The 24094-nt window shown below is 33.8% G+C and overlaps 1 protein-coding gene, 1 non-coding gene and 1 pseudogene across 2 annotated transcripts; all 3 read left to right on the forward strand.

Annotated features, from left to right (window-relative positions):
* Positions 1-17066, forward strand: part of LOC100782274 (beta-fructofuranosidase, insoluble isoenzyme 1-like) — a 55567-nt pseudogene extending 38501 nt beyond the window's left edge.
* Positions 7278-7368, forward strand: LOC113000844 (small nucleolar RNA R24). Its single transcript, XR_003266165.1, has one exon. It is a non-coding gene; the product is annotated as a small nucleolar RNA R24 (small nucleolar RNA).
* A 1883-nt stretch (positions 17067-18949) lies between the features above and the next one.
* Positions 18950-23333, forward strand: LOC100782807 (cell wall / vacuolar inhibitor of fructosidase 1). Its single transcript, XM_006605497.4, has 2 exons — positions 18950-18987; positions 22823-23333. The coding sequence occupies exons 1-2, from the start codon at positions 18950-18952 to the stop codon at positions 23331-23333; spliced, it is 549 nt and encodes a 182-aa protein (XP_006605560.2).
* The last annotated feature ends 761 nt before the right edge of the window (positions 23334-24094 follow it).

The following is a 24094-nucleotide window of genomic DNA, read 5'->3' on the forward strand; positions in this document are numbered from 1 at the left end:
GAAAAAAAATATAATATCCACTTAAGTATCATAATGACATACATACCTTGAAAGATACTTATAACAATAACTATGAGTGTGGTGATGGTAGCGAAAATTGTATGAGTTTATGGTTAGTCAAACAACAATGAGATAAAAGCGCCTCAACTTGCTATAGCAGTGAAATAGTAGTACCTAGAACTAATAACAACCGCTATGAGTAGGTGAGATAGTAAAGCAATCATATATGATTTGTTCATGTTAATAACAAAAATGAATACAGACTAGAAGAGAGATAGTTATGGTAGTTGAATTGGAAACAACAATTGATACCACACCTTTTTTTCCATAATGGATGATATTTATAGTTAAAGACTATTCTCCAACATAAATTGAAACTGTGTAATAGAAATGTGATAAATGATGTAATACAAATGATGATAATGACCATAGGCATAGAATAAAAATGAAAGGATAACAACATAGCCTACAATTGTTTGTACATCAATTAGAAACACAAAATCATGTGATATTTTGACATTAATAACGTCCAAAAAAATCACAAAATCTACAATTTGTAGTTTGTACTTGACTGAAATGAAACAATGATAAACGCTAAACCAAACACGAACAAGTAGTTTGCATAGTTGTCTCCCCAAGCAATCAAACCAAGTATTTTTAATTGCAAAGCCTCTTCAGGCTTTTACCAAGATCACTAAGAAATTGGATAAGGGTAAGGTCACTAATTACCTGTCTTCTTATAAGATTCATGTGCAAGAATAAGCGCAAGTGTTTACACTAAGAATTGACAACTTAGTACAGGATATTTTAAGCTTAAGAGAGTTCAATATATAAGGCTTTTTGATAGAGAACTAGGAATCTTCAAAGGAAGAGGAAGGAGACTTCAAGACTTATTTTCGTGTATACTCCTCGGTTCATTGATTGTAACCATGTCACATAAACAATGTCATCGCCAGACATTGGGTTTTGTTTTCACATAGGATAGTATGCCCATTTACTTGGTCCAAACTATAATTTTTGGATAAAGAATGACCAATGGATTGGCAAAAAAGAACAAAAACAAGGCAATTTCTCATAGGTTATTCGAATAAAGAAGCAAAACATTCTTCTTCAACTAGTATCTCCTTTAGTAAGTTCCCAATGAGGTCATATGAATAAGAATTCGAGCAAAATGACCAAACATTTGATTATGTGTAGCTTCATTCAACGATATTGGAGTACCTATAGCCCCAACATTCTTAAATAACATTTTAAGGTGTTGATACTCCTATGGGAGATCATGGAATCTTACCCAACATTAGGCATGTCTTTGTTTTTGCTTATTAGAATTGAAGTTAGGTGTCCATGGTATTAAATGAAGAAGACCTAGGCACATATTCCCTACACCCACTACCCAGACACTACAAAGATTCTCTGGAGAAGTGAAACTAAACTCATAGAAACCCCTTCCCAATGAAATAAGCTGCCATTGCCCAAGGGGCTTTATGCCTAGGAAGGCCTTCCAATTGGTGTAGAATAGTCTGACCCATAAGCAAACCTTCGTGAGGCCTGATATGCCATATTTCACAAGCTTTTCTATTGGATTCATCATATCTTCATCTAATGTTAGATCATCGATCTGTGCTAACTTCAGAATTATCATCCCATCCAATTCTTGGTTTTCCTAGGTCAGATGGCTCATATGCAGTATCACTACCATAATCTGAGGCAACAGATGAACTGCCAGCAACTATTGATAAGCTCGATTGGAGAGGTGATTGCATAGAATAAACTATTAATGGAATCAAGGTCTGTTTCAGAATTCTGCTGGCTTGCATATTGGAATACTAAGAAGTGATTAAATGAGGTAGAAAATATCTAAATTTGAGAAAGCTAACAATCAATTGGCATAAAATAGACCAAACAAACATGTTTGAGGAAACAAAGAAGATAATCACATACAAGATCTAGCAGTTGCTGCTAGTTCAACAAATGATGCCATGACAACACATCATGATATATCAATGTCAAACAATAGTTTGGTGATCCACTCCTCCAAAGAGCACCATCTCTATAGCAAAATTATGTGTTAACATTTACAGCCACCATTTCAACTCTTGCATTAACAATTGTCCACAACTGTAGAGATAGCTCAATCTAATTGTGATGTGAAATTTGTAAGTAGGGGTCACAAAATTAGATGGAGCCAACTGTCTAGTTGTCCAAAGTAGTATATAACTAACAACTATTGAAACATATTTAGTTACCGTTAGTTAACCCAACCTATGGGTCAATATTAAGAAACATGCTACACGTATTTATAGAAAATTCAGAATAATGTATAATGTCTTTACCTCTACATAAATAAAGAGATAATATCGAGCTAATTTTCATCTACATTTTTTATGTCCCAAAATTTCTACGAGTATCCTTATCCAATTCAAATAATTGCTCAAATATAAATTGGCTTTGTAAAAGTTCTTTATCATTATTTGAATTGAAATTCATACTGAAAACTTGACCTAGTTGCAGTGACATACAAAAGTTGCATTTATTGTTGCTTTTAGGTCGAAGAGAAAAGATAGCAATTAGAAAGTTAGAGACAAATTCAATGAAAGGATTCAGTGAAAAGAAATATAATGAGGTGTAGTAGATATCCAAAAGCACATAATGCTACCACGTTTTTGGGTAAATACATCAATGGGCTCATTTTTAAAAGACAATGACAAGTATTAAGGAGTTCATCAATAGTAATCAAATACCTTACCAAAATTTCTAGGTGCTAGTAATCTACAGTTGCTAAGCATTTAGGCCAAGTATGTTCTTATAAAATAAAGAAATTCAAGCATGATGCAATATGTAGGTCAATAATGGCATATATGAAACAATTGGTACTATAGTGAGCTAAGACATTCCTAACCTCTTCTAAAAAAGCTTAGCTTTTCAACTGCAAGAGTCCATTGGGTTGCTGGAGGGGTATTTTTCCTGGGAAACTCCTTTTTAATCTACAAAGACAATATGGGGAAAAAGTCTAAAAATCAGAATAACCTAAACAAGCGTAGACACATATGCTAAATATTTATCTATATATATCATACACGCACAAGTGCAAACATAGCCCAGGCAACATACGTCCTAAAACACATTTAACGCACTGGTTCTATTTTAATCTAATTACCAAAATTATTCTTTCTTGAAGAATTGAGAAATACTTGAAAGAAATTCCAGTTTCCAGAAGAAAATTTTTTCTCATCCATATCTACCATCGGTGCAAACAAGGGTTGGCTTCTCTCATGTTGTTGTGAGACCACCATGGCTGTCCATTGATTGAAAGGCATAATATTTTGAAAACTTCCCATCCATGTTTTTTTTCCACATGAAAAGTTAATGCGGATTTCCTTTAGATCTTGTAACGTTTCAAATTTAGAACTTTGCTGACAGTTTTGTAATGGCTAAGTTTCCTATTTTCAAACTTCCATACTACACCTTATACTACTTCTTCTTCAAATAGAATATACTACTCTTGAATCTTGATACTTGTTAACCTTTCAATTTGCATTACCATAATGTTATTAGTCCTTTATAAGTTTTAAAGGACGTAGAAATGGATAAAACCAGTGGATTTTTTCACCACAGTTGACATATTTTCCCACTCTTTTCACTGCATGGAGAAAACCCCCTCCTTGAAAGAGTATCAACTGAGTTAAAATATTTCTTCCATAAAGATCTTGGAAATCCCTTATTAGTGTCACACTATAATAAATTTGATGGTCTTATGGATGAAAATAAACCAATGCCTAAAATTGGAGTAAGTGTTAAACACTAAAATAGGTATTGACCAATATGTGTGTAAAGACATGATGATGCTTAAATGAGAAATCAGTTGTCAGTATCAAGGTTGAAGTACAAGTACATGAAAAAAATTCAAGATGCATTTAAAAAGGATAAACTTACATAAGGAAACAACTTTAGAAAATCACTGAACCTTCTTATGACTCCATGGACCTTTGTAATCCCTTCCAGTGACTGTACACCAACTTGAACCTTGTAGAAGTGTCCCTGAATGATGTTAAAAATGAACACTCATAGAGAAGCTATTATTCCACAACAAACTATAAATGATTGGAATGTGGAAATCTGTAAACAATTAATTCCTAAGTCGCCTCATTTAATCTTTCTATAAGACATCTTGCTCATTCACTTGCATATGTCCTAGTTAGAATTTACCATAAATCGAACAAATTTAAACACTTGCATCCCAACTTATAAAAAAGGAATTCAGGGATGCAGTATATGATCATAACAACAATGTTATAGACTTAAATTGCATGTAAGACTCAGAAAATAATGGTGGCAACATTACACAATTCTAACTATTGGCAAAGATAGACAGTGGTTCAAGGATGGCAGTGATGTTAGAAAGTTGTGGTTGATATGAATAAAATCATTTACCACTCTTAGACTATGCGCAAACAGTACAAAGAGACTAAAAATGCACTATAGTTGCATCTTTCAAATTCAGTGTTAACAGTGTCATATATACTATATTATGATATTATAAAGGAAACTCTTACAATGGTCAAACATTATATTAGGGGTTAAGTTTTGAATCAATGTGAATTAACTCCTTCAACATTTATACATTTCTCTCGTTGCATGTATGAAAAGATAGGATGAATTTCTGCACTATTCTCTTCACCATTGTTAACTTATAGTCTCACTTTACAAATCACACAAATCTAAACAAAACTTGTAAACCTATCTGATAATTTCCACTTGGTTCAAACTGAGTATAATACTTTTAAACCATCAGTTATTGTTGTGGCAGCTACTTTGGTGGCAATGGATCAACAATTGACGAGAGATGCGGTGTAGTTGAAGATGAGTTCAATTCCACAACATAGGCTTCTAGAATCTGTAAGTTCTTTGTGTGTGTGTGTGTGTTTTTTTTTTACTTATACCTAAACATATTTTAGCTAATATGATACTGTGAATTAATTTTTAGCATTTTCTTTTTTGTTTTTTTCTTCTTCGCAGAAAGATGTATTTGACTGCTATAATCTAATTCAAAGATTATACGAGGAGAATACCAAAAGTGACACCCATACACCAATTGACATGACAGAGAGCTCTCAATTTTCTTCTTCTACTACAATGACAAAGAGAAGAAGACTCACATTCAGTGATAATGAAGGAAGTAGTCATGGGAAGGGACCACCAGGCTAACAAATATCCAAAATTCTGAATTTTTTAAGGTCCAATTATTTTTGTGAAGATTATGTATTGATATTCTTGATTACTTCTAGCATGAATCTCACCCAGAGACACAGGGAGTGAAATTGAAACTCACATGAGAAAGGTATTGATTGTTAATGCAAGAAAAATTGTTTAGCATTGATTTGGTGTCTTCCTCAGAAACCAACAAGGAAAAGAGGAACAAAGGAAGAAGCAAGAATAAAGATACATATAGTGGTTGAGATGTTCAAATCAAATCACAACAAAAGGGGGGTGCTGATCTAGAAAGCTACAGAATCAGAAACAGCAAGTTAGGACTTAGCCCATTGTTTTTTCCTTTTATACCCTTATATTTTCCTGTGATTTTTCTCCTTTCTAACTGTTATTATTTTTTATTTTGTTATTTCAATTAATCTTTTTAACCTTCATTGCCTATTGATAACGGATTTTGTTTCTCATATCTCTTGCAACCTACCTTTTGATGGATGCTTGGGATGCTTTAGTAAGTAATGTCTTCAAAAAGGGTGAAAGGGGGGCGGGGGGAGAAAACTATGTTGGTGTGTTTGGGTGCATGCATGGCCTGTGTTGCATAATGGCTTCTTGAAGCAATGAACTTCTATAACATCCTAAACTTGGTGTCATTGAATGTTGATTAGGCTTTTTGAAGCAATGAACTTCTATAACATCCTAAACTTGGTGTACTCTAATTTAGGATTACACGACACCATTTACGATGAAAAATAAAATACTGAAACTATAAAAATGGGTGTTTTCAATGATTTTGTCCACAACAAGTTCTTTACTTTTTTTACTTGGGTTAACATAGAGAAGAATATCAATATCATTTGGTCGCTTGCATACTTGTAATGTTTGCAAATTTGACCACTTGGAAAAGAAATAGGACACTTGCATTGACAAGTTTGTTTGTTTATAATACTTCAAACTGACTACTGTCGGTATAATATGCATCAATTATCACAGTGATGCTTATGAATTCAATTTGAACTGAACCACTGCAGAAAACCACTCACGCTATGTACCTAGGGAATGGTTGGTATAAGTATTATGTATGTCGTTTCCTCTATCAATCAAAATAGAATCCTATTTATAGCATAGAAAAATGAAGTTTCTACAACTAGATGAACGTTGAAAACTTTTAAAATGGTAAAAACCTACCAATGATGTACCTAGCTGCCGAGTATCAAAATACAAAACCATGTAACAAATAAACAAGTGCTTTGAACTCACTTCCCAATTTCCTTTTAAAGACAAACAAGGTGGACCATATAGGACCTTCGGCTAGTACAAGGTTGCAAACATTGACCAAGCTCACTACTTACAACAAACAAGCCATACTAATAGTCAAAAACTTGTGAACATTCCATGAAGGTACAAAGTTAAAGGGAAAAAATGAAGAGGGGGACACAAACCTTCAACGCCGAGGTGACACAGTCAAGCTAGGGTACGATCTAAGTCATGGCATGATGTTAGTGAGGTATCTACGGTCAGGGCAGCATGGGAACCACCTTTGAGGGACTATGGCTAACACTGTCAAATTTATAGAGAACTTCACAACTTGTGAGCTTCCTCTTCAAATTGAAGTTCCCAGTTCATGTGCTATAGTAAACACTGCAAATTAAGAAGCACGAAATTAATATTCTTCATCAAACAGAGAACAATTACAAAATTTAATATTGACAACTAATTGATTTTTTTGTGATTTTCTTAATTTAAACGCGCAAACGATTATGGTTTTCTTCATGAGACTGTCTTTGATAAAGCCTTTAATTTACAAAAAGTGTCATTGGCTTCTAAGCTTTTAAAATTCAGAAGTTATTTCATGAATTCAATTTTTTTTGGAGGGTGACTTCTGTGTTATATGTTAATATCATGGAGTAAATAGTGTATAATTTCAAAAGGCTGATTCCATTCTTACATTTTTTTATATATTTTAATTGAATGAGTTGGCTTATTGATAAATGTGACAGTTTGAAACTTGTTCTGGTATATCAGGTTTTAAATGGAAACCATTTTTAACCTCTGCCAACATAAATGAGTTTCCAACAGTAGTGATGAGCCTCTAACATGTAAGAAGGAATCCCTAATAGGATTACTTCAATGAAATTTACATGTTACGCTTGGCTTCTGAGCTTTAATAATTTGTTAATACGATTCTGGCCTCTCTTTCCTTTGCTAATTAACTATTTTCTCTTAATGCTACCGCCTGCCCTACAAATTACATAACAATACCCTCTCAATCTACATTTGGTGTTTAATATGAAATTAGTTGTTTGGCTGCCACAAATATTTTACTCATTCTCGTAAATTTCTTTGTTGTGAATAAACATAATTTTCTTTCTCTGCTCTTTCAATGTTTACTGCTTAATCTTGCACTGCCTATTAATCCTTTAAATTTACGCTATTAATTTTCCTACCTTTTCCTCCTGCCTTGTGATCTGCTTTGCAGGTAGCCGATAACTACTACAGACCTGATCTCAAAAAGGCAGCTCTAGCAAGGTTGAGCGCTGTCAATAGGAGCCTCAGAGTTGCTAAGTCTGGTGTGAAGAAGAGGAACAGACAGGCTGTGAAGCTCCCTATTCTACATTACTACCATCCTTTTCCCCCTTTTGTAGTTTGTGTTCTAGAACTGAAACTTAGATTTTTCGATTTTTGTTTGGAGAGGAAATTATTGTGTTTTCAATATACAACAACTGGAACTATGTTATAGCTTTCAACTGAGTTGGTTTTTTTTCAAGAGATGATTTAAGTAAGAAGGATGGATGTTCATATTATCGTATATCATCTGAAAAGGAAGGTGGAATTGCCACAACTAAACACAAATTTTATCCCTTGAACAGATAATGGTTGAACATTGTTTTAGTTTGATTATGTCATGTTAGTTATGAATTTAAACAATATTAAACTTTCACATTTTACACTATCAATATTTAATTAGAATTTTGTTATTAGATGTATTTAAAGATTATGAATGTTCACTTTTATATATAAGTTTGATTATATAGTTTAATTAAAAATTATATTTACAATTGGTACAAGTTAAAATCTAATAAATGAAAAAATAAAAATAATGGCATATTTTCTTTGAACAATCTAGTTGTTTTTTAATTTATTTTAAATTTAAAAATTATTTATTAAACTAGACCAAAAATATTTAAAATATATTTTAAAATGTAAAATTAGCGACCGAATTAGCAACCAAAATTATTATTATTTTTTAACTTTATTATTTAGTAGTCACCGAATTAGCGACCGACCTTTATTTTAATTTATTTTATAATTAAAATTTAGTTTTTATTAGCAACCGAATTAGAAACCGCTTCTTATTTTAATTTATTTTATATTTAAAATTTAATTACTTGTTAGCGACCGAATTAGCTACCCCACCTTCGATTGCTGATTTGGTCCCAAGCAAAATAGCAACCAAATATCTAGCGACTGAAATTTGTGTGCTTGCGACTCAGTAGTTCGGTGGCGAAATAATAACCGAATAGAAATTCGGTCGCTGAGGGTTTAGCGACTTAGGTTTTTGCAACGTACATGATTCGGTCACTATTTCGGTGGCTAAGAGTTTTAGCGACCGAATTTAGGGATTTGGTGACCGAATATTTTGTTTGCTAAATCATGTTTTCTTTGTAGTGAAGCCACAACTAGGAGGTGCAAGAAAATTATTGAGAATAAAATTATCTGTATTGGACACTAGGAAGGAATGCTTGGCAAATTGGTTAGCCAATTTAAGGCTTCCGTGAGATGAGATGTAGAAAAAAAGCCACCATTTTTTTACAAAATTAATTTAACATGACAAATGTCCAGGATGTTCGAAAGAGTGTATAGAGGCACAAAATTAATACAAATTTTACCATCAAAGGCCATACTTTTACAAGTTTGAATGAAGACTCGAATGGAATTGATTCTAGACCTCACGGTAAAGATTGTAGAAATAGGAGTAAAAAAGATGGTTTGTATTTGATGCCAACATTGTAATGTTTCATCTTTTTTATATTCCTAAGCAGTAAAAGATGGTATATATTTGGTGTTATCTCACTAACACCATTGCAGGTTTGTTCAAGGAATGCATCAAAGGATTACTTAAAGAAGGTGGACAGTTCATATGTTGCAACTCAACTAAGGTTTCACTACTACAAAAGTTATTTACTACAACGTACCAACAAGGACGGTCGGCAGAAAAATGGCATAGAATCTTTAGATTATAAGTTCAAGGATGGTTATTTTAAAAACCCGTCTTTGAATTGTTATGTTTTTTCTCTCTCTTATCTTATCTTCTCGGGTACAATACTGGCCCTTCATTTTCCATTGATGAAGAAGATCCTAGGCCTACAAGCTCCAATGGAACTTACATCATGTGGTATCAAGAGCATGTTCATCTAGGTGTTGAGGAAAGAATCCCTGAGTTTCAAGAACCTATGGATTTGAGGTCAAATCCTTTTCAAGGGGGGGAGGGAATGATGCAATCCTACCCCCCAAGGGCATTGGATAGAAGACTCCAAGAAGATTGGGCCAGAGATGCAAGAGAAGGCCCTAGCTCCTCTATGATATTGGTTTGATGCCTATTTTTGTTGCGACAATTTTTCTCTACGTGCTCGAACTTCTTGCAATGGTTGCATTGTGGCATATTACGGAACCAACAATTTTTCTCTGCGTGGCCTTGCCTTTTGCATATATTGCATGGAGGATTTTTATCTGTTTTGTTATTAAGGAAATTCCTAGAACCTTCTCTTCTTCTAAAAGTTTCTCCATAATTTTACTTTCCTCCATTTTTTTTTGTTTTGGGGCTGAAATTTAAACTTTGATTGGAAGGCATTTTCAAGTGTATCTTCTTTATGCCTATACAGTCTTTGCTCATATGCTTCAAGAGAGCCCACAAGTTCTGTCTCTGATAGAGTGGATAGATCTTTGGTTTCCTCAATCGTTGTCACAATTGGGTCAAACTTTTGGGGCATAGTATTTATAATTTTCTCAACAATTTTCTTGTCAAGAATATCTTCCCCAAAAGCTCTCATTTGATTAACTATTTCTTTAACTTTAGAATAGTAATCTTTAACTGTCTCAGACTTCTTTATCTTCAATAGTTCAAAATCTCTTCTTGGAGATTGAAGTTTAACGGAACGTACCTTAACACTTCCTTGAAACTCCTCCTACAATGTGTTCCATGCTTCTTTGGCAGTCTTTGTTGGATCGAGTGGCCTCAGAATAATTAAGAAGGGGGGGTTGAATTAATTATTCCTAAACCTTTACTAATTAAAAATTTACTCTTCTAAGGCTTTTACTATGTTGTTAAGTAAATGAAGAACAGAAAAGAAACTTAACCAAAAGTAAAAGCGGAAATTAAAATGCACAACGGAAAGTAAAAGAGTAGGGAAGAAGGAGACGAACACACAAGAGTTTTTATACTGGTTCGGCAACAACCCGTGCCTACATCCAGTCCCCAAGCGACCTGCGGTCCTTGATATTTCTTTCAACCTTGTAAAAATCCTTTTACAAGCAAAGATCTACAAGGGATGTACCCTCCCTTGTTCTCTTTGAACCTAGTGGATGTACCCTCCACAAGAGATGTACCCTCTCTTGTTTTCAGTCAACAATCCAAGTAGATGTACCATCTACTTGTACCACAAAGGATGTACCCTCCAATGTGTTAAGACAAAGATCTCAGGCGGTTAAACCTTTGATACTTTGTGAATGGGGATACAAAAGAATTCTCAGACGGTTAGTCCTTTGAACACTTTTGTATAAGGGAATGGGAAGAATCAAAAGAATTCTCAAACTGTGTCATTTTGAATTCTTTGACAAGGGAGAAGGGAGACACAAAAGAATTCAGGCGGTTAGTCCTTCGTTCTTTTGGAAAAGGGAGAAGAGAGACACAAAAAGAATTCAGGCGGTTAGTCCTTGGCGAATTATTTTTGGCAAAGGGAGAAGAGATGAAAAGAATGAATAGCACAAGTTTTCAAGGTTTAGAAAAACCAGAAAACTTTGGAAAGCTTTTGGCACAAAGAAGAAGAAGAAGTTCAAAGAGATTCAAGGCTTGTAAAGGATTGTATAAGATTGATTGGAAAAGTGTAAAAGTGTATTGAAAAGCAAATCAAAGCCTTGCTTTTATAGACTCTTCATGTCTGGCCAAGAGGACCATTTAGAAGAGTTATAACTTTTAGAAAAACTTAAAACCAATTTGAAAAAGTCAAAAAACCATTTGAAGAGTTACATCTTTTGATTTATTCAGAAACAATCACTGGTAATCGATTACCAAATCAGTGTAATCGATTACACAAAGCTTTTATGTGAAAGGACGTGACTCTTCACTTTTGAATTTGAATTTCAACGTTCAGGCACACTGGTAATCGATTACCAAAACATTGTAATCGATTACAACTTTTTGAAATCAATTGGAACGTTGTAAATTCAGTTGAAAACTTTTTCAAATCTATGTTGCTACTGGTAATCGATTACAACAATCTGGTAATCGATTACCAAAGAGTAAAAACTCTTTGGTAAACATGTTTTGAGAAAAATCCATGTGCTACTCAATTTTTGAGAAAAACCTTTTCATACTCATCTTGATTAAGCCTTCTCTTGATTCTTGAATCTTGAGTCTTGAATCTCGATCTCTTGAAATCTTGATCTCTTGAATCTTGATTCTTGATTCTTGAAATCAAATTTCCTCTTGAATCTTGAAGTGTTCTTGATTCTATCTTGAATGTCTTGAACTCATTCTTTGATTGACCTTTGAGTTTTTTGTCATCACCTTTGTCATCATCTTTTGTTATCATCTTTGTTATCATCAAAACATCTTTGAATCACTCTAGATTCATCATGAAGCTTTGCTTCTACAGTCTTAGCTCCCATAATTCTTGGGAAAATTGGATGAGTCACCGCTTGTTGCAAGGTGAACAACGCCTTTGAATTTTTCTGTTTATTTTTCTTCAACTCTTTTTCTTGAGATGCATTAAGAGTTGAAGTATCCACGGGAATAGTGAAGCTTTCTTCTACTATGTCCCATAAATCTCGAGATGAAAAATATGTTTCCATTTTAATACGCCATAAATCATAATTTTCACCATTGAAGATAGGGACAAAAATAGTTGACGATTGAGTAGTGTTATCCATAGCTTAGAAAAAATATTATTGGAGTGGGTTAATAGTACAAAGGAAATTTTTGAAGTAGTTAGGAGGATTTTGGAATGGTAGGTAGGTAATATAACTACGCCCAATGTATGACCGAACGTAGTTCTGATGCCACTGTTGATAGTTGATTAGATGATAGTTGATAGTTGATAGTTGATAGTTTTAGAGAATTGTTTTAGAAAGAAGGCTATGTCATTGATTTCTTGGATTATCAATTACAACATACCAATTGCCTATTTATAGGCTCAAGTCACCAACCTCTCAATGGTGGTGAATGTTTCTACATTACTTTAAGTCTTTCTAGAGTTTTCATGATAGATTAGTATCATGATAGTTCTAGATTCTTTTATCTTATACATACACTTATAGTTCTAGATTGTTCTACCATATTCATACTATAGTTCTAGGATATTTTATCATTTTCATACATATTATATTTAAGAATATTTTAGAAATTTGTAGCAATTTCAACAGTTCTACCAGTACAATCCCAAAGGCACAGTGTGGGGTAACATAGTCTGGGCGTACTCAGTGTCCAAGGATCTGATAAACTGGAATGGCATTGAACATGCTATTTATCCATAAAAGACCTTTGACAAATTTGGCTGCTGGTCAGGGTCTGCTACCATAATCCCTGGTAAGGGGCCCATGATCCTCTACCCTGGAGTTATAGACGAAAATAACACTCAAGCGCAATGCTATGCCGAACCAAAAGACCCAAATGACCCACTTCTGGGTGAAACCAGACAAGCTCAACCCAGTTGTGGTAGATAAAGATGTTAACAACACTGAATTTCGTGACCCCACAGCAGCTTGGTGGGGCAAGGACGGTCACTGGAGGATGCTGGTGGGCAGTGTAAGGAAGCGCAGAGGAATAGCTTATCTATACGGAAGCAAGGACTTCATGACATGGGTTCGGGCCAAACACCCTATCCATTCCAAGGGTGGTACGGGTATGTGGGAGTGCCCCAACTTTTACCCAGTTTCAGTTATAGGAAATGTAGTGGTGAATATAGTGAAATATGTGTTGAAGAACAACCTTGATGATACTAAGTTCGATTACTACAATGTGGGGACCTATATGGAGGATAAGGATAGGTATGTGCCTGACAACACTTCAGTGGATGGTTGGGGTGGACTTAGGTATGATTATTGTTGGATCGAGTGGCCTTAGAATAATTAAGAAGGGGGGGGGGGGTTGAATTCATTATTCCTAAACCTTTACTAATTAAAAAATTACTCTTTTAAGGCTTTTACTAATTTTTTAAGAGAATGAGGAGTAGAAGAGAAACTTAACAGAAAGTAAAAGCGGAAATTAAATGCACAGCGGAAAGTAAAAGAGTAGGGAAGAAGGAAACAAACACACAAGAATTTTTATACTGGTTCGGCAACAACCCGTGCCTACCTCCAGTCCCCAAGCGACCTGCGGTCCTTGAGGTTTCTTTCAACCTTGTAAAAATCCTTTTACAAGCAAAGATCCACAAGGGATGTACCCTCTCTTGTTCTCTTTGAAACCCTAGTGGATGTACCCTCCGCTAGAACTGATCCACAAGAGATGTACCCTCTCTTGTTCTTAGTCAAACCCAAGTAGATGTACCCTCTACTTGTACCACAAAGGATGTACCCTCCAATGTGTTAAGACAAAGATCTTAGGCTGTTACACCTTTGATACTTTGTGAATGGGGAAACAAAAGAATTATCAGGCGGTTAAACCTTTGAATGCTTTTGTATTAGGGAATGGGAAGAATCAAAAGAATTCTCAGGCTGTGTCGTTTTGAATTCTTTGACAAGGGAGAAGGGAGACACAAAAGAATTCAGGCGGTTAGTCCCTTGTTCTTTTGGAAAAGAGAGAAGAGAGACACAAAAAGAATTCAGGCGGTTAGTCCTTGGCGAATTCTTTTTGGCAAAGGGAGAAGAGAATAAAAAGGATGAATAGCACAAGTTTTCAAGGTTTAGAAAACCATAAAACTTTAGAAAGCTTTTGGTACAAAGAAGAAGAAGAAGTTCAAAGAGATTCAAGGCTTGTAAAGGATTGTATTGAAATGATTGGAAAAGTATTCAAGATTGTTGAAATGCAAAACAAAGCCTTGCTTTTATAGACTCTCCATGTCTGGTCAAGAAGGCCATTCAGAAGAGTTATAACTTTTAGAAAAACTTAAAACCCATTTGAAAAAGTCAAAACCTTTTTGAAGAGTTACATCTTTAGATTTTTCAGAAACAAACACTGGTAATCAATTACCAAATAAGTGTAATCGATTACACAAAGCTTTTGAGTGAAACAATGTGACTCTTCACATTTAAATTTGAATTTCAACGTTCAAGGACACTGGTAATCGATTACCAAAAAATTGTAATCGATTACAGCCTTATGAAAATATTTGGAACGTTGTAAATTCAGTTTGAAAACTTTTTCAAACTCATTTTGCTACTGGTAATCGATTACAACAATATGGTAATCGATTACCAGAGAGTAAAAACTCTTTGGTAAAGGTTTTGTCAAAAACTCATGTGCTATTCAAAGTTTTGAAAAAACTTTTTAATACTTATCTTGATTGAGTCTTTTCTTCATTCTTGAATCTTGAGTCTTGAATCTTGATCTTGATTCTTGAGATCTTGAGTCTTGATTCTTGATTCTAGGCTTTCTTCTTGAGTCTTGAATTCTCCTTGATTCTTGAACTCTTGACTTGTTCTTGATTTACTTGAGATGTTCTTTGATTCACTTGAGTTGTTCTTTGATCTTTTGAGCTTTTTGTTCATCACCTTTGTCATCATCTTTTGTTGTCATCATTGTTATAATCAAAACACCTTTGAATCATTGTTGATTCATCATGAAACTTTGCTTCCACAATTATGGCAACATCTATGCTTCCAAATCATTTTTTGACCCCGGCAAGAACCGGAGGATCTTATGAGGTTGGGCAAACGAGTGTGTAAACCGATAGACAATTTTCGGAAAGGATGGGCAGGAATTCGGGTACTGAATTTATATGTATGCATTTCCTTCAACACAAGGTTAAAATAAAATAGAGTTTTATTCTCTTATTTATATTTCATATGATTTTATCTTTTGCTTATAAGTCCTATGTAATAGGAGTTTGATAGATTGACTATAGTTGCACTCCTTATTTTCTGGCTGGTCTTGATAGAATTTGATATTCCAAGAGTGGTGGTAGTAGTGACTAGTGTAGGGCTATTTAAAAAGACAGTTATCTTCTTATTTCGATAAGAATTTCACTCTCCCGATTACAGAGTTTTTATCAGTTTCAATAAATGCAGCTACAGGCCAGGGTGCAGTAACTTCTCTTAAATTGTTCAATCTAATCCGGAGACAATATATTTTGACATTGTTAAATACTCTTTGACCTAAAATTATTCAGTTTAAATGTAAAATAAAAACCTAAAATTATTGAGTTTAAATGTAAAATAAAAAAATTTCTTAGTAAGAAATTAAATTTTGGCTCCATCTTGCTCGTCTTTCTTTTTCTTTCTACCCCTTTTATTCTCTTCACTGCCCAATCTTACATATGTTTTCAATATTTTTTTTCTAGGATTGAGAGAGATAATTCTAGATTTATTCAATCTTTGCTTGATTCTGAATCTCTAACTCCCTTTCATCCTTATACAAATTAAAGGAATTGTAATATGCGTGTCTGTGTCTGGTAAAATAATTAGGCGATTCCACGAACTGTGTGGCTCGATTTTACTGGGAGACAATTAGTGCAATGACCTGTTGAAGAGTTAAACAGTCTCAGAGGCAAAGAAGTTAACATAGACAATCAAAGGCTTGAGAAGAGAGATTATAGTGAAGTAAAAGGAATCACTGCTGCCCAGGTCTAATTCTTAATTATGCATTAATGAATGTATGCTCATACAACTAAATACATATAATGATATAAAACTAATGATATTATATAACTGCAGGCAGATGTTGAAGTTACGTTCTCCTTTTCAAGCTTGGACAAGGCAGAGGTGGGGTTCAAAACTACAGGGTGGGGTTGGACCGTTTGGACTTCTGACTTTGGCTACTCAAAATCTCGAAGAGTTCACTCCTGTGTTTTTCAGAGTTTTCAAAAGTCCAAATAAGCATATTGTTCTCTTATGCTCTGATGCGAGAAGGTTAGTCTATTCCAAATTGGGATGAGAACTTCTAGTTTTCTTTCTATCTTCATGATAGGATGGGTTTTAGACCTAAAGAGATCAAATTAAGTGGTTGGAGAATTGCATTGGATGGGGTTAGGTTATTTTAATTATATGATATTTTCTTTTTTTGTATTTCCTTCGAATTGGTTATTTTTGTTTTTGGTATTTCTAAATAGTTCATCTTTGAAGAGTGATCTGTACAAACCACAATTTGCTGTGTTTGTAGATGTGGATTTGACCGTGGATAAGAAGATTTCTCTTAGGAGTTTGGTATGTGCAAATTCAATTCCACTTGGTACTTATATATAGCATTTATGAACTCCAAAATACTATTGTATAAGTATTTAATATTCTTTGTGTTTTCAAATGAATGGAAGATTGATCACTCAGTTGTGGAGAGTTTTGGAGCAGGAGGGAAGACAAACATTTTGTCCCGAGTCTATCCTGAGCTAGCAGTGATGAACCAAGCGCACTTGTTTGTGTTCAACAATGGTACTGAACCAATCGTAGTGCAAAACCTCAAAGCTTGGAGCATGATATCAACTGATATAAAATGATCAGCCTGAAGCAATTGAAGTCCAAGTTAGTTAGGTGGTTACTGGTACTTATGCCAGGGTGGATGGAACTCAGACATATCATTAATTAGTTTTTAATTGCTGTTGGTTAGTTACGCATGTAAACAGTGACATACTTTTCTTTCTTTATGAATACCTTTATGCAATGAGAATCGTTTTCTTCGTTCAATCTTCTCTGCTGTTCATATCTCTCAATTTGAAATACTTAAATTTGACATAATGTGATTTATCTATTTCTTGCATTGTCTTTGGTTGACCTACGATATATGTGTCACATGCTATGAAGCACCGACACCAACACGGAAACCGGACACGACACGAATACAAATACGGACACGTGAACATCTGTCATGTCCAAAATATACGACACACACAACTATATATATATATATATATATATAATTAAATAAAATAAATTACACAAAGTTAAATATGAGCTATATGCATAAAAGATCTAAATTGAAAATCAAGATTTATATATTCATCATCATCTTAAAAAAACTTTTCCTATGATAATAGTCACAAATGGGATAGGTTGCTAATTAAAATTTAAACATTAATATTTTACAAAGAAAATGTTAAATAAAAAATAAAATTATATTTAATCTCTTGTAAATATTAAATACAATTAATATTTAGTATAAAAAATTAGTAAATTAATAATAAATAGCTATAAGAAAATGTAGAATTATTAAGAAATAAATACAGATTTACCTTAACCGTTCAGTTGAAGGACCACGCAACATCATCGCCATGTGGACTCGTATAGTTGGTTACACTCAAGAGCCAATGCCACCATGACTCATAAGGCAACAAAAATTAAAAAAAGAGTGTAAATAAAAACGTTTCTCAAATGAAAAAAAAAAAACTTTTTTTCCTCACCTTATTAATATATCATTTTCTCGGTGTGTCTCTCTCTAGAGGAAAATAAAAAGTGCAAACAAAAACTCTTTCCCCCTTTTCATCTGAACATCATCATCGTTTAATCCAAATCGCTTCATCGTTTTACTCTCTAAATTGGAAGCTACAACCTGCCGTCGCCGCCATGCTTGGTGTATCTCTCTGCCGCCGCTGCTCCTTCATTGAAATTTCGCTCTAACGCGATTCCTCAAACATCAACCGATTCTTTTGTCCTTTTTCTTTCCTACCTTCTCTTCTTTTGATATTCGCAGCCTGTGATTTTGTATCCGGTGAGTCCTTATCGGATGAGGAGTGTGCACGATTATTAACCTGCGCATCGTCGCGCATGTCCACTACTTGGTGGACCGCGTCCAATCGCGCGCTTCTTGTGTCCAACCGTGTCCAGTGACAGGCGGAGGCAACAGACACCGCGTCATACCGGAGTTGTACCCGTTTGCGTGTCCGGTACGCCTCCAACGTGGGACGCAGCACATCAGCGGCGTGTCCGTGCTTCATAGGTCACATGTAGTTTTATTTAGGTTCTCTGTTCATTTGTCTAGATACAGTTAATATGACAGTCCATTCACAAATGGGGAGGGATCCATGCACTTTGTAAAAAACACAATATTATAGGTCAACCAATCAGAATCACCAAATACTTTCAATTGATGAATGTGTAGATTGTTTGCGTGCTAATTGGTCATTTGAGAAGTTGTGATGAGTGGATGACTCGCCAACAAATGAACTGACTTGATTAACAGTGTGAGGCTGGATTTTGTTGCGCTGCAGAATAGTTAGCAGCTCTTGAATTTGCTCAGGAGTGAATTGAGGAAACAAAGTCTTCTGAGTGGGAAACCATGTTTGTAGCAACATGGATTCTTAGATTTTAGCTTAAAACCAATTAGCACTAATTAAAGTTATTCAACAAATATATAAGTTGCACCCCGAGAAATAAAGCAGACAATATGAGATTTCCTGACATTGTTTCTCATTCTCACAAAAGGTACATTGCTTCACTATGTGATTTCCTCTTCCTTGAGTGAACCTCTTCATCTTACAGTTAAGGGGGTGTAATTGCACTCAGTAACTTTTAAGGAAATACAAATATATATTTATTGTTGTTTGTTTGTGCACTCTTAATTTTATAATTTTAAACCCCTGTTCTTAAGTTTTCAATCTTTGTCAAATTTTATCTTGGGTTAGTTAAGTTTTTAATTCCTAACCTTTTCAAAATTTAATTTTTAGTCATTAAATAAAAGTTTGCTGGGTTATGATCTCTAAATCATTATTTTTTTTTTAAATTTGGATTTTAGTTCTTAAACAAGAACTTGACTGATCAAGGTATCTCAACTTTTATTTATTAAGTGTATTTGCAAAGAACTTAGAAGTAATTTATATTTAGAACTTAAAAGTTGTAATTTATATTTTCTTGAATTGGAATCTAATAAGTAAATTATATTTACCAATGAGTATAAAAAAAACTAGAGGGAAAGACATACATTTTCTTGGAATGGAATCTAATAAGTAATCCGTTAAAAAAAAGATATAATTGTAAAAATTGATTGAGAATAACAAAACAAAAAACTAGTTTTCTCTAATCAGTAATTATGGATTATAAGCACCCAACAGGTTAATAGTAAACAAAATTACCGGCCAAACAGGTTACCTAAAATTTATATGTCAAAATAATTGAATAAATGAGCTTTGTCCCCTATAGATTGAGTTCTTCCGTAATTTTTTTTTCTTTTTTTTTTTTGAGAAAAAGCAAGGAGTGTAGGAAAGGCATAACTTGGCATTCATTGGACTCAGCTGAGGAAGGATATTAATCTTGCCCACAGATCACTAAATGAGCTAAGTGGATAGAATTGAAACCTTGTGCGGTTCATGTATGGCACAGAAATATTATCAAGTCAAAAGGATAGGAAAGATAACAAGTAACATTTGTCCATAAAAAAAATCAAATTGTCATGTGAATTTTCCCTTTGGAAGGATCAAGGCACAGAGAGAAGTTACACGCTGAAACTCTTTTATTATATTCATTACAAAGTCAACAATACGATAATCGAAAACTTCCACAAATAAAACATGCACCAAAGGCATATAGATGATAATACAGAAAATTACACTTCCCTACTATTTTTAATTTTCTTAAGAGACTTGCCATGTTCAAATTTTGTGCAGGCATTGAGAGTTTTTACAAAAAATTTTACACAATTATATACAGATGAAAATCATGAAATAACAATACCAATGGAGGCCAACGCAATATAAGAACCAGAGGGCACGTTTTAGGTTTCAAAAACTTCCAAGGTGTCAATGTCATAATCTGTTTAAAACAACTTTAGAATTACATTTGAATCCTTAATCTCCTAAGGGTCATTGCTCCTCTCTGTTAGAAATTACAGTGGAATCCTTATTTTCACAGGAAAATCTTTTCACCTCTTAGTTAATTTCTACAAAATACAAACACCAGAAATTATTCCAGCATTTATGTAATAGATGACAAATATCTAGTACAATTTTCACTATATGTTCATGATACACTCAGAAACTGGATCCGCATATAACAGTAATAGAATACCGAAAAAAGAAAAGAACAGAACGGGGTTATTCCCCAATAATGAATTGAACCACAGAAAGAATAGCTCTGGTTCTTTGAGGGACCAGAATCCTCACAATGAATTTCCAATTTTTCTGAATATCTCTTCCTAAGCCTTCCTCCCCTTTTTGTACAAACATCTCTCGATCCTAACTACTCTGCTGACTTATGTAACTAACTCAAGCAGCTCTATTTCCTTATTTATTCTTTCATAGACCTTTTCAATAGGGGGTCACACCCTATCATACTCCCTATATGTTAGTTAAAATAGTCAAACAATCCAATTTTATTTTACTCACTAGAACAAGATAACAGCAATATCAATCAGCTAGAGCTTAACAATTCATTCTAAAATTTCAAATGCATTAGCAATTTCCAAAATGTTTTAAAAAGGAATTCTACGAGGCTAACATTCTACATACAGTCCATTCATGCATGGATATGCAAAACAGAAAATTAAGAGAAGAATATCAAATGATAAGCATTGGAAGATCATATTTTATGACAAGAAAATCACAAAGTCTTACTTTATCATATTTTATGACACCACTTGAATGAGACCCAGAATGAACAACATCTTGAAAAAATACACAACACAATCAGATCCAAGGAAAGTAACAGTTACCCAGTGCATGGAGGCCCTTTACTTGGGTCTAAACAATTAGAATTGCCTCTGAGTTCATAGACTCTCCTGCATGTACAAAAACTCAAGGCTTAAGTATGGAATTGATTGGGAAACCACCAAAGAAAGAACCCAGGAATTAATATATAGATTGGGAAAACAAAAAATCCATGCTTTGGAGTTTCAAGTGATCGTCATTCCCATGCCTCATGATGGAAATTTCAGATTTCACATATCCAATTGTCTCTTGGTCTAATTACCAGAAGTCATGCAAAGCATAACATATTACTAAGATTTGAGCATCAAACTTTTCCTTGAATATTACCATGCCCTGTGGGAGAAATTTTTTTATATAAACTTAATAGTTACAGCTTATAGGGATGTGGAATACTACAAAAGGAACCAAGTTGAAAACTGAGTTAAATTTGAAGGGAAAAATGATTGTAACTATAATTAACTGAAAAACAAAATTATTTCAAGAAAAAGGTTAATGTAAAATAGTACAAAATAATGTAGTCAATCATGATTTATTAAATAAATAAACATTAAAGCAAAAATACAGAACAGGCTTACAATGTTGAAAAAATTGGAGAAGGAAAAGAATTAGTGAACAATTCATATTCAACAACAACATCAATATTCATAAAAAAAATTGATGCGATTTCCTACATATTTTATGTTTTTTGTTATTTTTTTATGCATGACATCGATTTTGTAGAAAATCGATGTTGTGTAATTTAGTTTACATCAATTTTGAAAAACCGATGTTAACACAGAGACTTTTAACATGAGTAGTTTCAATATCGGTTAATAAACAATGTTGTAAGACCTTAATAATCAGTGTGAAAATTATATTTTCTAGTAGTGGTTCTTCTAGTTGAATAACAAGAGATAAGACCTTGCTAATTGAAGGCAAGGATTCCATAAGCAAAATCTGAGTTCTAGCAGTTCCATAAGCTTCTCCAAGACATCTAAGAAAGCAAATTACATAATCTTATTCTCAGTGCTGTTTAATCACATTCTTATCTCAAGTACAATTTGGAGTAGCTCTTTGATCTTCCAAAGTTACGAAAACATATCATTAATATTTATTGATATTTGATGATATTTTCTAATTATTACCAAAAACAAGTTAGTAATATTTTTACTTAGTGTTAGACCAAAAAATATTCTTAAAGATCAGGTAGTGAAAGCTCAAGCCAAAAAACATACTTAGAAATTATGAGCATAATGCCACTAAAAACTATTTTTTTTAAACTAACTTGACACTTGTCATCAGTAATTTGATTATTGTCAAATTATACTATTTGATTCATCAATAATATCTTTGACCCATTTATTAGAAAAATCTCATTTATTAGTATTAGTATTTAATAATAATTAATGTTATACTCAGTTTCTGACCGTTATTTATTTTATTAATAATATCATTTACTTGTCACATTAAAATTCTTGTAATTGATGAGTATCTCTCGAAGCAATTCTATATTTAAGGCTGAAAGAACAGGAAGCTCCACAACCACAGTGCACTTGATTTCAATTTCTATTCCCCAACTTCAATTCTTGAGCCTTGTATATATCATCTATCGTATTCTAACAAAGATGCTGAACTTGAAGAACCTCTATAATTTGCAGCATTCTTGTTGTGGCTATCATTTCAATGTCAGCATGTCATTGCAGAGTTTTGCAACCAAATGATTTGAAACTCATTGAGGAAACTTGCAAGAGAACCCCAAAACCTAATCTTTGTCTTCAACTCCTAAAAGGTGACCCCCGTGCCCCTAGCGCTGATATTGCAGGCCTTGCATTGATTTTGGTCGATGTGATCCAAGCCAAAGCAAATGAAGCCGAGAAAACAATCAAGCAACTTCTAAAGCAGGGTGGTAATAAGAAAGCCTTAAGTGAATGTGCTGTCGATTACAAAAGGATTTTGATACTTGATATACCAGAAGCCACTAGGGCTGTGAGGGGAGACCCCAAATTTGCAGATGATGCGGTTAGTGATTGTGCTGTTGAGGCTGATATTTGCGAGAATCGCTTCAATGGGAAATCACCACTCACCCATGTGAATAATGGTATGCGTGATGTGGCGAATGTGGCAAGGGCCATTATTAGGATTTTGCTCTAGGTACTCATTATTTCCTGTTTGACTAGAGAGAAAAAAAAAAGTGTCATTAACAAACTGTCCAGATATAAAAGGATAATGAGCGACATTATTGTATGAAAATGAAGTCTATTTGAATGAATGTTATTGAAAATTGTTTGTTCAGGCATTTTCTGTGTAGTGTGATAATTAAGGTTGGACGAACCAACAGAATTTATACATCTATACTAGTTTGTTTAATTTGGTTATGATGCTCAACAGTGATTTAGCTAGGATGAAACGGAGTGGCGGACCTATATGTAGATAGGGGGTGTATTTTGACTCCTTTAAATTTTGGAATTTCAAAATAGAAATTTAAACAACTAAAAAATAAAATTTTAATTTCCTTCTAAAAGGTGAAAAATTAGAATTTTTTTCTTGATATAAGAACCTTCCAAGACGTTCATATATTTTCATTTATAACATTCATCATTTCTTCCACTTGAAAGTTCCAAAAAATCTCATTGTCGAACTCGCAACTCTCCCCTCACGCCAATGATACTCTTCTTCAAGAAACACCGTTTGAGCTCGCGGAGCATCAATCAGGTGCAGGCGTAGGGGGACATGTAGAACTGCACATGCAGAGGAGGGTAAGTTTTCAATCGTTCTCAAATTTTATCTTGTATTAGTAAAGTTTTTAACCCCTAACCTTTTCTAAAATTCAATTTTTAGTCCTTAAACAAAAGTTTGTTGGGTTAAGATCCCTAAACTAATTTTTTAAGAAATTTAGCTTTTAGTTCCTAAGC

This window comes from Glycine max, chromosome 20 (genome assembly GCF_000004515.6).
Source record: "Glycine max cultivar Williams 82 chromosome 20, Glycine_max_v4.0, whole genome shotgun sequence".
NCBI classification, from domain to species: domain Eukaryota; kingdom Viridiplantae; phylum Streptophyta; class Magnoliopsida; order Fabales; family Fabaceae; genus Glycine; species Glycine max.